Here is a 15,583-nt window from a genome sequence, read left to right on the forward strand (position 1 = left end):
TGATACAGTCATCTTATGAACTCAGATTTTAAAATAATGACAGTCAATAGTATTCATTAATATTCCGATCTCTTCCCTCTTTTGAGACCTGATTGTCTGTTGCAGAGTTCACAGAGATGAGAGGGATTGGGGGGGGGGCAAGTGAGGAGACAGTAGCCAACTGGAAGGTTTCCTCTTCCTCCTCAGCCCCCCCACCTTCCTGTGCTGGCTGGGGCTGGAGATTGATCTGTTTCTGCGGCTGACCCCCCCAGGCCCATCTCTGCCGTCATTCTTATTCCCCTGCCCTTTCCATACAGACGGGGGTCTATCACTGGATTTGCTGCTGCTGTCAACCCGCTCAGGCCCATCTGTGGAGCCAGTGTGCGGGTCTGCAGGCAGTAAATCCTCCAGCAGAGGGAAGGAAACCGATAAAGAATTTGAAAAATGAAAAATGAAACAATTAATATAATTTTTGAAATGTAATGAAAATGAAGGGGGGTTAGTACACTGTAGACGGAGCAGTTATGAGACAAATTAAACCACTTGCCCTTCACATATTCTTGAATGAAAGGGGATCCATGCTAGCCATTGGAGGGATGGGTTAGGGAGGTGGCATCATTTTGTAAAGGCTTTGAGCAGCGCTGTCTGTCCTGATCTTTTTCTTGCAAGCACAGTCGCAGACAATTTGGAAAACACAAAAGACAGTGCTGTCCTTGACATAACATTCCCCATAGCCCTGTGGCTGGTTTGTTTGTTTTTTTTACATTCCAGTGATGTACCAACAAAGCATAAATATGTGAGCAGATAATCCACTTATGTGACTATTATGTATTATGTCCCATGCATTTTGCCAAAGCTTGGAGTTACTGTGACCATTGCAAAGGATCTAGGAGAGCACAGGACATGTTGAAGTGCCCAAGACTGAGGTGAACTCTGGGAGAAAGAAAGCAAAGCGATTCAAGTGGCTTCTGTTACATCCAGCCAGGTCTCAGTCACAGAATCTGGCTGGCAGCTGCCACCACAACCCAGCCCTTGGCATCCTGGAGGGGACAGACTTTCTGGAGAAGCCTTGCCCACTGTCAAGTAATCTATCAGGAATTTGACAGGAAAGCTTGTAGTCTCTAAGCTTCCAGAGGGACTATAAATTCTGGGCTTGGTGCTCCATGGGAAGAGAGATCCTGATCTTCAGAGTTCCATTGGGTAGCTGTGTATTTCTTAAGAGGTTCTCTCTGTTATTACTTTCCCATGTAGGCAAGTTTGTGTTTTGAGGTGAAGGACGGCAGCCTGATGTCCAGGGAGGGTTAGCAGTGCCACTTATAGTTACATCATGCTATTATGTCCACCACAGCTAACAGTGACGAGAGTGATGCCTTCATTACCATTACGGTAGAAAAGAGCGCAGGGGGGAAGCTGGGCTTCAGCGTGCGTGGCGGTTCAGAGCATGGTCTGGGTATCTTTGTCAGCAAGGTGGAGGAAGGCAGCAGTGCAGGTAAGCAAAACCTTTTCTATGCTACCAACTTTAAAAAGTACTCAAAAATACCCAGCACACAAGACTTAAATATTAGCCAACAAGATGATCATCTAGGGACACTACCCTCCCCCGACACACCCAAATACCAGGTTTTTCATCCTTGTACAACCAAGTGTGGACATATCACAACAATCCAGGTAACATAAGTCCATTGAAAACTCACTTACCAAACAGTTTTGCAAAGTGTTCAACAGTTGTCAGAAAACACCAGGAAAGAATTCTATGACATCACAGATTTTCAGATTTCTTCCTGTGTTTACTTAATGCTCCAGTAAGAAATTAGTGTTTTTAAGTAGCACAAAAAATAATTTTGTCCTGCTATTCAACAGCAAAACTAATCTTTGCAAACTACTGGGAACAGGCCACAGAATACATACCTAGGGCTGGTTCCAAGTATGGGGGCAAGATGCCCTCTAACGCCCTCCCCCACGCACATATACAATCCTCCTATAAAAGACAGATGAGCACATTGTCACACTCCTTTCTGTCACTGCCAACAAGACTAAAAGTAGTGTGAAATTCTTTCCCTGTTTTTTCCAAGTGCCTCTTCCAGACCCACCATGAAACTAAAAATTGCTTAGAGGCCCTTCGGACATCAGAGGGGTCTCTAGGGCAATCTTGCATTTGCTGGTGGGAGTAGATGGGCTTGGAGTAGAAGGACCAAGTGTCTATGATTTGGTGGTGGGATCCCTCTGAGGGATCATAGGTGGGGCTTGGGAAAGACTTGTCCATGCCATAGTAGTCCTTAACCGACCATATGTGTATATGTGAGAAGCAGCCCAAAGAGAACACTTACCTTGAAATGTGGCTCCTCTGTGTGTAGCCAGCTGATAAACCAGACTTATCTTTTTGATACAGCCCAAAATACAAATACCTTAAAATTATAGGATCCTCTTTTAAGAAATGTTAAGGATCTTCTCGTTTACTCTAAAATTTGTGCTATATTTTGCAGCTCATTTTGTTGTTGTAATGCAGTTGCCTTAATATGCAAGCGGTCTGGGGGGGGAAGTATACTCACCAGTCCCTGGGCTGCATTGAGCTATCTGTATTTAATACCCACAGAACTGGCTGGGCTGTGTGTTGGAGATAAAATCACAGAGGTGAACAGTGTGAGCTTGGAGAACATTACAATGGGGAGTGCAGTGAAAGTCCTGACAGGGAACAACCGGCTGCGGATGGTTGTGAGACGCATGGGCAAGGTGCCAGGGATAAAGTTCTCCAAAGAAAAGACCACATGGTAAGTGAGACTGCCTACTTATGGGAGCACCCTATTGTCAGCATGCCTTAGGTAACCAAAAATCACAATGTGTTGTTTGTCTGGGCCGAGGCAAGTGTGCTGGGCTCAGCAGAGCAGAGAAGGAGAGATCAAGTTTCTTGAGACAGAAGGAGACAATATCAGAGTGAACTCTGACCGAGGGATAGGAGAGGGAGAGGTCAAGGTGACCTGGGGTTACTGGGCTAAATTCGTTCCTCCAACTTAAATCACAAGGGATCCATGTTCAGTAAGTGAAGAAAGGACCAAGAATATATCAGTGAAGCTGTGTGTGTGGGGGGGGGGGGGGGGGGGGGGAATCCCAGCAGTGACTGAAAAGCTGTGATGGGTGGTTGAAAGGAGTTTGCAAGTCCAGTCTGGAGGTATGCATGCCTGAGCTATAGTGCATGGAGAGTGGAATAGCAGCAAGTTCTAAACTAGACCAAATGCCTTGCCAGTATCCAACATGTGAAATAAATTTGCTTCCCAAAATTTTCCTCAAAATTCTCGTTTGCAAATGTTGATGTTGACTAGACGCTTGATGTTGTATTGTGGCTCACTTTTGACAGATTCTTCAAATATTTTATTTCAATATTTGACATTTGGTGATATTTCATTTTAATATTTGACATCTGATAGTTGACATGCAATGGTACTTGGGATTCAACAGTACTTATAGCTGATATTTTTTAATTTGTTTATTTACTTTATAGTCTGCCTTTCTCACTGTGACTCAAGGCAGATAACACAGTGTAAGTCAATGGATGAGACATCTAATAAACAATGTAACAGAACTAGGATTATAGCAGTCTGAAACAAAGTGTAAAGTATTAGACATGACATCTTAATGCAGAAAATAGTATTGCATAATATAAAAACAAAGCAGTGAGGGTAGGATAATATATACAGCAAACAAATAACCATAGATTTTTAAATTTTGCTTTCAGAGAACCCTTTTCCCATTGACTTGACAGTCAAGGAGTCCTTGCATCTCAGTCATGGGCCCCCTGTCCATTGCAGAAGATTCTGGCATATGTTCTGTGGCATACTCTCACTTCACATTGGAAATGCTAGGCCTCCCGATCATCCATTCTAAATGGACATTCACAACATGAAACTGAACAAATTCACCAAGTATGAAAATTTGCAAATGTTTATTTCAGCTTCACAATTCCCCTACAGATACCAGTGGTTAAATCCAGCAGTGCCCCCTTGAAGTCACACCTTCTGATTGAAACCTTAATGATGATGAACGTGGGAAGGTTGTAGTGACTTAAGGTAGATGGAAAGGAAAAGGCAGGTTCTGAGACCAAGCTCATATGCACCAGAATTAGACTCAAATTGAACTCAGATCCTAGAACTCAATTTTCAGGATTCATCATCCAAGTTGCAAAAGCTTGCTATGTGCTCTAAAACAGGTTTATCTGATTTTCTTTGATCAGAGTATAATTATTTATATGATCATAGTAATCCTCACAATAACCCTATAAAATAGGCCAGTGAAATTACAGATGGAAGACTCAGGCCAAGAGAGAAAACCTTACCTAAAATGAGTTTGTGGCTGTGGTGAGGCTTGGACTGGTGACCTCCAAAATTACATTTTAAGCTCCCATTCTCCTGGGTAAAATCCTTGGAATTTGTACTACTGGGCAAATTCTTATGTGTGCTACAGGGTTGATGTGATAAACAGACGCTTGGTTGTGGAGAAGAGTGGCTCGACCCCATCAGACACCAGCTCTGAGATTGGCAGGCGGCGGATTGTCCACCTTTACACCACATCTGATGACTTCTGCTTGGGCTTCAACATCCGTGGGGGGAAGGAGTATGGCCTTGGCATCTATGTCTCCAAGTAAGTGTTGCGCCTGTCAGGCTTAGCCCAGAACCCTCGTTGCCTGACTGCTTCAGATCCAGGGACCACCCAGTTCAAGTTATTACAACTTCATAATTCTTTTAAGATGTTCAGATTCTAGGAGTTCAGGCCATAATAAGTAGGAAACATATTATTGGCAGAGTTTGTTCTTACCTTCCATGTCTGTACAAATTCTACTGTTTCAAAGGGGGGAGGGGCTTACAGGCAACAAAGAACAGCAAGTGGTATGCTTTTGAGAACAACCACAAGAAAGCTAATATGAAACTGCTTGGTGCCATTAGGCGAGTGGTCCACTGAGCCCAGATTGTCTGTTCCGCCTGCCCCTTCTGCACCTGCATAGCCAGCCAGCCTCACACTCTGGGTGCGTTCAGACGGGGCATTTGCAATGGTATAGGTGCCGGTTGGAATCGGTGTACTTACCGGCGTTCACACGGCGAACATCTGCCTTCCGTCCCTAACCATTGCAAAGAGCTTTACACCGTTGTATTCTGCCACTAGGTCACCAAGTGGTGGTATCCTGAGTGCAACATTTGTAATTGCTTTACCCCCGTCTGATCGCTCTCCAACGTTGTAGAGCCACTTCCGTTCGGAAGCCCGAGGCTTCTGATTTTCGCCCGCCATTTTTTTTGTTAGGTCGGCGATATGCGCTTGGGCGAAGCTTCGCCCCGGCGTTTGTTTAAAAAAGAAAAGAAAAGAAAAGATCCTTAGTTTAAGGTTTTGGAGGACTCCGAGACCTCAGGGAGACCAGTTTGGTCTTTAAACTTTAAAGGTAAGTCCTTACCTTTAAACTTTAAATGTAAGACGGGGTGTTTTGCGCATGCGTGAAGATTGCCATTCTGTGGATGGCTGCCTATGCGCATGCTCAAACTGAGTTTAAAAAAAAAACGCCAACGCCCACTGCATGTGAACGGGCATACAGCGATGGGCTCCGCAGACAGGAGGTAAGTGTGATCGCGTTTCAGCCGGCATAAACTGCACCGGTTCCAACCAGTACAGTTTATGCCGGCTGAAACGCCTCGTCTGAACACACACTCTGTGCGCTGGGAAGGCAGCATGTGCATCATGTGTTCCTTCTCTCAAGTATGATGATCTGCATGTCAGCAGCCAGTGCCCCATCTGTCCCCCTCCTCCTTCCATCATCTGCCTTGCAAAAAGCCCCACCATTTGCTCTGTTCCCTGCCCCATTTCCTGAGCTGCGTAGAGAAGCTTCTCTACCACAAGAACAGGATTGTCATCTAGTAAGTGAGCCCCTAGCTGGAGGCAAGTGGGGGGGGGGGATTCTCAGTTATCTCTTGTCCCAGAGAAAAATATGATAGAGGGGGCAGGGCTGTTAAAACTCACATTGTGATGTTGGGGTGGCAAAAAAGTTTCCAGACAGGTGCTGAAGAAACCCCAAACTAGTGGGAGTTCCAATTAAGGTTGCCAACCGACTGAGAAAGAGGGTTGGTTTGCTTGCACCACTGCCTCTAATGGAGGCATGATCTATAGAAATCAGCAAGGGAACCCTTGACAAAACAAATACTTAGCACTGACTTGTTCCTGCAGTTTGTGGCGGTGAAAGGCACAGGAGTAGGAGCTAGTAAGAAAAAAATATTGGCAACCCCAAAATCTGGGTGAGGCTAATTGCAGGGGGTTGGGAGAGTATCTGGTGCTGGTGAATGGAAAGGAATGGATGCAGGATGGAAATGGAGGATGGTGGAATCAGGGAGAAGAAGTGAGGGGGGGGGATCTAAGGCTGCAGTCCTCCTGTACATATTTGCATATAAGCAAGCCCCATCGTACTCAGTCACACTCTCTGAGTAAACAAGGACAGGACCCAGCCAACTAGAGCAAGGCCTGAGAAGAGGGGATGTGCTTGATTGTTTAAAACTCAAAAATCTGACACTCTCTGGCTGGGAGAGGAGGATGGGATGGTCTCTCTCTCTGCTCTCTCTCCTGCTTCCTTTTTCTTTCTGTTTAAGGAGGCGGAGGCAGCAGAAGGGAAGGGAGAACTGGAGCCAGTTGGGTTTCAGTATCCAGGATCCGGAGTTGCTTTCTAAAGTTAGTGCAGATGCAGGACTCTGATCACCTGCCAACTTTGTTTCAGTTAAGAGATACTTCTGGGAAAGAAGAAAGTGCTTGTTAAGAAACACAACTATGGGTGCCAGTGGTGCCCATGAGTGCCAGTTGCAAAATATATATATACAAGGGGTGGACCCGCGATACTCGCGGGGGGTGGGTGGGGAGGGAGGCAGAGCTCCAAATGGAGCTCCAAAGTAAGAAGGCAGAGGAGGAAGCAGCAGGAGGAGGTAATTCCCCCCCATCCTGCCGGTTCCTCCCCCGTATCCTCCACCCCCCCCGCTCGATCTCCCCCATCTGGCCTCGAAGCGAGGGGCCCCCCTCCAGTGTTCCCTCTAAGTTGAGTTAGGGTGAGCCAGCTCACAGTTCTTTAGCCTCTGGCTCAAGCATTTTTGCCTTAGCTCAGGAAGGATGACTCCAGAGCAAACTAATTGATGCAGCAGCCAAATCGTTTGCTCACAACTTTAATGCCAGTTGCTCACAAAGTAGAATTTTTGCTCACAAGACTCCACAGCTTAGAGGGAACATTGCCCCCCTCCCAGCTCACTGCTCACCTTCCAAGCGGCGGCGGCAGCATCAGTCGCAGAGCGTTCCCTGCGCATGCGCAGGGGACGCTCTGTGAGTTTCGGGGGGAATTAAACATCCCCCAATGTTTTTTTCCAGATTTAGGATTTTTGTGCACATGTGGGGACTGTCCCACGTGCGCACAAACCTCTCCCTCCCCCCCAGGTCCCCCTGATGTGCAGATTTAAGCATCCGCACACCGCACGACTTGAGAATTATATAAATCATCTTCTCCCTTCTTTTCCAAGGCAAGTCAGTAAGACAGAGAGAGTGAGAGGATGCAGAGTACTATGAGCTGGATTTTGTCTCTTCTTGTTTAATGTTGGCATTTGCTCAGTGGTTGTTATTTGAAAGTGTTTGGGGTTTTTTGCACCATACCTTATTGCAATGTGCACTGTGTAAATAAGTTAAGTAAAATTGGCTCTTTAATAATCCTGCCCATTTTCCTTTAATGTTTCTTCCCTAATGAACAGTTATTGTTCTATTCATGGATGGTAGCAGCAAGCTGATAATATTTGGTCACATGGTGGAGGGGGCAGATGGAATCTTTGTCTGGAGGCCCATGGTTGCTCTCCGCCACCCTGGGCAAAGAAGGGGTCTTTCCTATAGCACCTGCCGTCCTGCACTAGAGATTCCAGGGGTGGAACCTTCTGCCTGCAAAGAATGTGCTCCTCCACTGAGGGATGGCTGCTGCAAAGCAGTGTAGTACAGATTTTTTTATTCTGTTGCCATCCTTGTTCTGAAAACTGAGTGGTGAATAAAAACTACCTGGGACAGACACTAGGTCAGAGTCACTAGTTAGCTACCCTTTGTCCAGATCTGTAGATGATTTGCCTCCAGGTTGTGCAGAAAAACCCCAAGGGGCTGCTTTTAGTCCCAGTATGGGGGGGGGGGGGGGGAGAGATGGGCATAATAGCATCATACTGTGCCTGTTCTTTCCTTATTGGAGCCCTGTTCACATGCTAAGTGAACCACCTACGTGCTGTCTATAGAGGCATACAATTGTTTGTAAAGAAAGAGCCAACACACGTTCAATTTATGAATGAGACTAGGGACCAGTGCCCAGATAAATGTAGGGTTTGTATCACATGTTCAGCTGTGCATTCCTTCACTGTAACATGACAATTACTCAGCAAACATACAAAGAACAATCACGTGTACATTCTACAGAGATTATGTGTGTGTTCACTGTAACTTGTGGACAGGGCTTGGGGCTGGGGAGGCCATTTCCAACTGGGGAAACAGTGCAGGTGGAAGAGTTAATCCCCACTTCCTTGATCCATAGCTCCTCATGACAGGTTTTGCAGTTCAGTTACATGTCTGATGGTCCAATCACAACTCTCCAGCATCCTGCATAGCTTGGCCGTGAGTCTTACTGCCAAAAAGGCTGTTAGACTTAAAAACCCTTTTGCCCCATCTTGAAGAACTTGGCACCTCAGATCCTTGGGAAGCCATGCAGAAAATTGTCCTAAGAGGACTTGAATATTCTTCTATAAGCTACAACTGGATGAAGAACTAGGGCTGTTTTATAATCCTTATGAATCTCCATCACATTATCACTCATTCCCACTTAGACGATGTCCCACTTCTCTCCCTGAGCCCCTCACCCCTCCTGGAAAGCCTGGGTTGTCTGCTTAGACTGACTGTGCTATGATGGGAGTAACTCCCAGGTTATGTCGTTCCCAGAGTGGATCCCTGCGGGCTGGCTGAGCAAAATGGGATCAAGGTCGGCGACCAAGTCCTTGCAGCCAATGGAGTCATGTTTAACGACATCAGCCATAGCAAGGCAGTGGAAGTGCTAAAGGGGCAGACCCACATCATGCTGACCATCAAGGTGAGGCCTGGGCTGTGCCAAGCATTGGGCAGAGATAAGGGTACAAAGAGGAATGGGAGAACGCAAAGTCCCAACAAGAGTGGAGGGTAGTCCTTTGCCATGAGAGGCATTAAAAGGCTGGTTCCAGACTCTTGTGAGGAATCATCCAGTTCAGCTCACTCCACTCCCCAAACCAACCTCCCAAGGGTACAGTCTTTCTGCCCAGCCATGAATAGGGTACTTGGTTGCTCTAGCTGGCACACAAGCAAACTGCCAGAGGTGGAAGAGAGAGACTCCAGCTCCCCCAGGAAGCTGCACTTGCGAATGTACTGCTTGCTAGAGCAGCAGCACTGAACTCCCTTTCTTGTCCTCTCACTGATGCCCAGTAATTCCTCCCCAAGACGCTGTAGGACCCAGACTCTTGAGACTTAGCAGATCCAGTTTCAGCTGGGAAGGGACCTGGCAGTGGAGGATGCATTATTTATCAAAGTGTCTCTCCATCTGGGATCGGGTTAGTCTCCGAAGACACACCGTGCAGTGCTGGGCAGTCAGCAAATGATCTTGAGACACGTCTCTTCTGTTCCCTCCCTTTAGGAGACAGGGAGATTCCCGGCATACAAGGAAATGGTGGCCGAGTACTGCTGGCTCAACAGATGTAAGACCAAAATACCCCCCCTTCCTGTCTATGCTACTATGCGATGTTGCTTTGCTGAGAGCTAATAAGGAATGCGAGAGGATTCTGCAGGCGAGCAAGCAAGCTGCTTTCCCTCCTTGCATTTCAGACAAGAAAGCCGCTGCCTCTCCCACCCAGGCCTTTGAGCTGTGGGGGGGGGAGGAATGGGGGGAGCCATACAATATGTGTGAAAGAGCCGCATGTGGCTCCCGAGTCACAGTTTGGCCACCCCTGTTCTAGAGGATATCTTTTCCTTCCAGATAACTCACCAGGCCTGCTGATAGAAGGGTGCAGAGTCTGGAAGTGGGGCAGGACCCCTTGCTTGCTCCCTTCCATTACATCTCTTACCCTTCTCCCTCGCTGCTGTTTCAAATGTTGGGACCCCCAAATCAGTAGCACAGATACAGATGAAGCTCAGACCCTTACATTCCAGAGGGTGTTTTCACCCTAGAGTTGCCAGCCCTGGATTGGGAAATTCCTGGGGATTTGGGGGTACAGCCTGGGTATGGCAGGGTTTGGGGAGGGGAGGGGCCATAGTGGGATATAACACCATATAGTCAACTCTCCAAAGCAGCCATTTTCTCCAGCGGAACTGGTCACTTGGAGATCAGGAGACCCTGGAGATCTGCAGTCTGAAGATCAATTGTGATTCCAGGAGAATCTCCAGGCCCCAGCTGGAGGTTGGCAACCCCATTTCACCCCTAAGGCCATGCATGGAGTTGCACAGATATACAAGCCTGGTGCCCCCCCTTCCATAATTCATGAATAGTGGTCATTGCTATCATTGGATATGGACCAGAGATGGGGGGGGGCCCCCTAACCTAATTGGTATCAGTTGTTCGTTAAAAGCTAGATGAACAGTTCCATAACGGAATTTTTCAACCTCAACCAAACTTTTGAAATGTTACAAAACATGTACATAGGGGCAGTGTCCCCTCTAAGCTGAGTTAGTGTGAGCTAGCTCACAGTTTTTAAGCCTCCGGCTCACACACTTTTATCTTAGCTCAGGAAGGATGGCTCCAGAGCAAACTAATTGATGCAGTAGCCAAATCACTTGCTCACAACTTTAATGCCAGTATCTCACAAAGTAGAATTTTTGCTCACAAGACTCCACAGCTTAGAGGGAGCATTGCACAGGGGCGGCATTGTATTGCTCATCAACATTTAGTGTCCTAGGTGATACATACAAGTAAACCAACAAGAAGCTATCCCCTACACAATGCAGAACAAAAGAAACTAGTCACAAAGACGGGGCTCTCTAATACCAGGGAGCTGTCTGTGGAGCACATGCAAGCCCATTCCACGAGCCAATGGCCATAGCAATGATTTGTGCTGCCTGTGGGAAGAATGACTTTTTATCTTAAGGGGGGGGGGCAGCAGAATACAGAGTATTAGGAAAAGGTAATATCCCTGCAGCAAAAGCACGAAAGAAGTCATCTGGATCGTGCACAGCAAATGGGCCACTCCTGTACATTAAATGTATTAAAACTGATTGTCGGAATGGGGGGAAACCCAAAATTTGTCTTTCTCACTCCCTATGCAGTAGCCAATGGCCAGTTGCAGCAGCTGTCACAGACCTCGGAATCCAGCTCGTCGGTCTCATCCTACTCCTCAGGGACTCCATTCAGCTCCATGAATGGCCTACAGATGGCCCCCGCCCCAGTCTCCAGTTCAGCTCAAAGCTGCATGGTGGATATTGGCATCTCTACTGAGGACCCGCCAATCCGGAGCCGCGGCCTAGAGAGGGCAGAGACAGCCATGCAGACTGACCCGCCAGGTGACGGAGCCTCCTTGTCGGGAAGCCTGATCACTGAGACTCGCCGGATCGTGCGGCCCATGGAGATCCTAAAGGACACCGCGATCCGCTCAGAGAGCCTCAAAGATTCCTTCCACCTGAGGAAGCACCGGCCCTTCAGCAGCAAGGAAACAACAGACCCTTCCCCCAAAACAGCGCTCCTCCTGGCACTCAGCCATCCCCGACAGCCCATCAAGAGATCACAGAGCTATCTGACAGTCTGTGGTAGGTGCCCAGCCCTTTCAGCATTATTGTTTATTGAGTTTAAAAGATTTACATTCTCTGTCATTCCTTTTAGTATCATGCGAGACCCACATTTTCCAGGTGTGTGCATTTTGCTCCTCCTTTTCTTGTTTGTTTTTTCACCCCCCCCCCCCCCGATGTTAAATATTAAGCGAGGACCTGTGAAATAATTCTGTGGGAAGAGATGGAAAACTGAACAAAGAAGAAAATGCTTTCTCCTTTCAGGAAGTGGCTGCCTAGAGAAGGGGAGCTGGAAAGGTGGCATTCTAGCCCCCCACAATGGCTTTGTCAGTGGAAGAGTGTGTGTATATGTGAGTGCCACCCCCATCCTCCCTACCCAAAGCCATCATTTTTCCAAGTTCATCTTCTGATCCATATTCAAGCCCCCTTGCCTGCATTCATCTCCTGTATTCAAGGCACTCAGCTTCCCATGATGGCACTGGCCTGAGGGAGCTTTCTCTCTCTCCTGTTTGTCCCCAGCCCCCGTTGCAAGTCATCATTGGGAAAACAGAACTCAGATAATGCGATTCAGTGTGACCTCCTCCACAGACGATCCCCATGCCCCCCCCACCATGATCTTATGCTGTGAAGGAATTGCTTCCCTCACAGGATAAGGAGTCAGGTTGGGCTCAAAAGAGGCCTACTGATGGCCTGCCTCTTTTGAGCCCAGTGTAGGCTTGCCAAGTCCCCCCGGGGGGCGAGGAAACCCCCGCCCCAGAGGCCCGTTCCCCGCTGCTGCCGGATTGGGCCCCGGGGGGAACTCCACCCCGACGTGCACGTCACCAGGCGGGGCCATGGTCATCTGAGTGAAAACTCTATTACACATTGCTTCATTTTATTGTTTTATAGAAACCTTGAGATCATCCATTCTCTCCAACTGTGCGCTTTCCTAATAGGGCAAATAATGTCCCAGGCCTAGTTCAGGTCAGGAAGATGCACAAGGAGAAGGTTGAAGCCCCTCCCCTTGAGTCCTGTAGTCCTGATCCAAATCAGGCACTGCATGTGTGGGAAATGAGGAGAACTTGCAGCTCTCCCTGGATTATTACACAAAATAGGGACCCCAGACTCATCCTGTACACTCCGTAATGTGTGAATGAGCTATGTTTTGGTCCTGAGTGTTTGGCCATCCTTTCAAATGCAGGGTCTGAGAAGTTGAACTAGGCCCATGTATTGCCTATAAACAATATCCATAGTAGGTTATAAAAGTGTTGGGGCTATGATAGGGTAGGGGTTCAGATTGGGATGGAGGGTATTGGATTTAGTGCTACCCCTTCTGGTATGACTTTCTGAACTCCTGTCCCAGAGGAGAAACGCCAGAGGAAGAAGGAGAAACCAGCATCTTCAGAGAAGAAGGTCACCCTCCAGCGCTCCAAAACCCTCATGAACTTATTCTTTAAGGGCACCCGCTCAGGAAAGCCAAGCTCAGCAGCTGGGTCACCAGAAGCCCCAAGGCGGTCCAAGTCCCCAGCACGCTCTGAGGGGGAGAAAGGTAACCTAAAGCATCTGTATCTTGCCATGGTTCTAGCTCATGCCAGCCCACCTCTTGAAATTGCTGAAACAGCAGTCCTATGTCATTGTCATCTTCTCTGCGATAATAAGGTCCTCCGTGATTTGGGGAGATGATTTTCAAGAATAGGATGTTTCCCTTTGTGGGACTGTAATACAGAAGGGGCAAAAGTAGACTGTGAGTTGTCTGCCAATCAGCCTGCTGGAGAAATTGCTCTTCCCAGAACTGTAGCTGCTATTTGTCCTGCTCTTGCCAGCCAAGGTGGAGTATTGCACTACTTCAGGCTTTCGCCTCATACCTCCTTTTAAAGCTGGACCAGAAGGAGTGGCACAGGTACCTGGACTACCCAGGACTTATTTGCCGACATAAGCATTGTTGCCAACCCCTGAACAACTCCAGGGTGGAGCCAGAGGCAGCAGCCAAGGAGCGTCTTTATTTTCTGTGCTGCAGGAGTCCAGCTCACCCACCTCTTCTGCATCCCGTGAGCTCTTATTGCAGTAGGAAGCAGGAGAGGAGGGTAGAGGAACCCAAGTGCTGTAGTACAAGGGCAGGAGACACAGTCCCTGGAGCAGGTAAAGCAAGAGTCATGGTCTTGGGGTCCTAGATGCAGACAGAGAAAGGGTCTGGAGGTCCGCTCTGTGTTAAGTGCTTGTCATAACTCCTGCATCAGCATTTTGATCACTAAAGTGAAAGCACAAAAGCCGTCTCTAGAAGAGGTGGAGCAGTGTGGCACAGGAGAATCCTAGACTGGCTTTATGGCTCTTTGTGAACGACAGACTGCATTGCCCAGTAGCTGTGTCCCCTATTGCTTGTCGCAAGGAATGGTTTCTTATTTATAGGACTGGTAATACTTACAGAGTCGGATCCAAGGATACTTTTTGCTGATGGAAGGGATTTCTGTCAACAGGCCTGGATTTTCTCACCTCCTCTGTTCTACTTCATTCTGAGGGGGAAATCAGAAACCTGTAGTGGCACAGGAGATTTGGGGGAAAATATCCCCCCTTCCTTTAGCAGAAATCTACTGCTGGATCCAAGGTGTTCCTTGTTTTGAAACCTCTTCAGATGGTAAACCTGTCGCCCCTGCTGGCATTGCAATGCAGACTGATAGGGCACTAATACAGGCGGAAATTGATGCTTTCGAGCTTATTGGGATCAGATGTGTGAAAGACTGTGTGCCAGAAGTACCTGGGTGCTGATGCAGCCAAGCCCAATGCAGCCCAGTCCCACATGGCTGCCCCTTGCTTCACACGTTCTGCAGATTAATCACTTCATCTTCGTTCTCTTCCCCCACCCCTTCCCTTGCCTGCAGTCAGTGGCGTACAGAAGTTTGTTATCCGGAGCCTGAAACGGGGTAACTAAGCGGGAGTGCAGGTTGGGCCTTTGCCAGCAGCATGTGGCGATGTGTGTGTGTGTGTGTGTGTTGATGCCAATGGCCACTGGCAGCCTCCAGGATATGGTGCATGCCACCCAAATGCCATTGGTGCTCAGCAGACAGAGTGGAAGATCTGGAGGGTTGGTAGGGTCAAGGACCCACCAACAGTACCATCCTAAGCAAAGCATCTTCAATTGGCTTAGAAGGGTTGGACTCTGCTTAGGATGGCTCTGTAAATCACATAGTTCAGTTTGGGAAAGTCACTGACTCATGCGTCCATTTTACTGGATAAAGCTTCTGTGAGGATTAATGAAATCAAAATCGTGAAGCACAAAACTACCTGTGATGTTGAAATTTTGTGACTGGAACACCAGATATGAAACTTGGCCCTCAAAAGCTATTGGGGGAAGCTGATCTGGGTTGTGGGAGCCATGGGACTGGGGAGGGATGGATTAACTCTTTCCCTCCATGTCATTTCTCCTCTCCCACTGCTTCTACTGCTGGAAGTAAGAAGGACTGCCACAATATGGATCTTTTTGCACTACTGGGGCTTAAAACAACCTAGGAGCCCCTTTTTAAAAATGAGGCAGGATGGCCCTGAACTGTTCCTCCCCCTTCCCCTCTGTTAAAAGAAACAAAAGGTGTTCTGATCACTAAACCCGCATGTCACAACAGGGTTGCCAGCCTACAGGTGGGGCCTGGAGTTCTCTTGGAATCTATATATCTAATAGCCAACTTGCCCCCTCCGTGCGGATCGCTAAATCAGCACGGAGGGGGCAGGTGGGGGGGAGGGGGAGGTTTGTGCACACGTGGGCCAGTCCCCACGTGTGCACAAAAATGCAAAAAGTTAAAAAAAATTTCGGGGGGATGTTTAAATCCCCCCGAAAGTGCAAGAGCGTCTCCTGCGCATGCGCAGGAGACGCTCT

At 47.9% G+C, this 15,583-nt stretch overlaps 1 protein-coding gene across 1 annotated transcript in view; it reads left to right on the plus strand.

Moving 5' to 3' along the window:
• The window catches only part of PDZD7 (PDZ domain containing 7), a 57,916-nt gene that overhangs the window by 27,609 nt on the left and 14,724 nt on the right, over nucleotides 1-15,583 (plus strand). The window contains exons 9-15 of the mRNA XM_015410344.1: nucleotides 1,335-1,468; nucleotides 2,573-2,747; nucleotides 4,435-4,611; nucleotides 8,941-9,088; nucleotides 9,662-9,722; nucleotides 11,284-11,760; nucleotides 13,082-13,267. Of these exons, the coding sequence (XP_015265830.1) occupies nucleotides 1,335-1,468; nucleotides 2,573-2,747; nucleotides 4,435-4,611; nucleotides 8,941-9,088; nucleotides 9,662-9,722; nucleotides 11,284-11,760; nucleotides 13,082-13,267 (1,358 nt within the window). The remainder of the gene's footprint in view (nucleotides 1-1,334; nucleotides 1,469-2,572; nucleotides 2,748-4,434; nucleotides 4,612-8,940; nucleotides 9,089-9,661; nucleotides 9,723-11,283; nucleotides 11,761-13,081; nucleotides 13,268-15,583) is intronic.

Source organism: Gekko japonicus, unplaced genomic scaffold (assembly GCF_001447785.1).
Source record: "Gekko japonicus isolate JY-2015 unplaced genomic scaffold, Gekko_japonicus_V1.1 scaffold1568, whole genome shotgun sequence".
Taxonomy (NCBI): Eukaryota; Metazoa; Chordata; class Lepidosauria; order Squamata; family Gekkonidae; genus Gekko; species Gekko japonicus.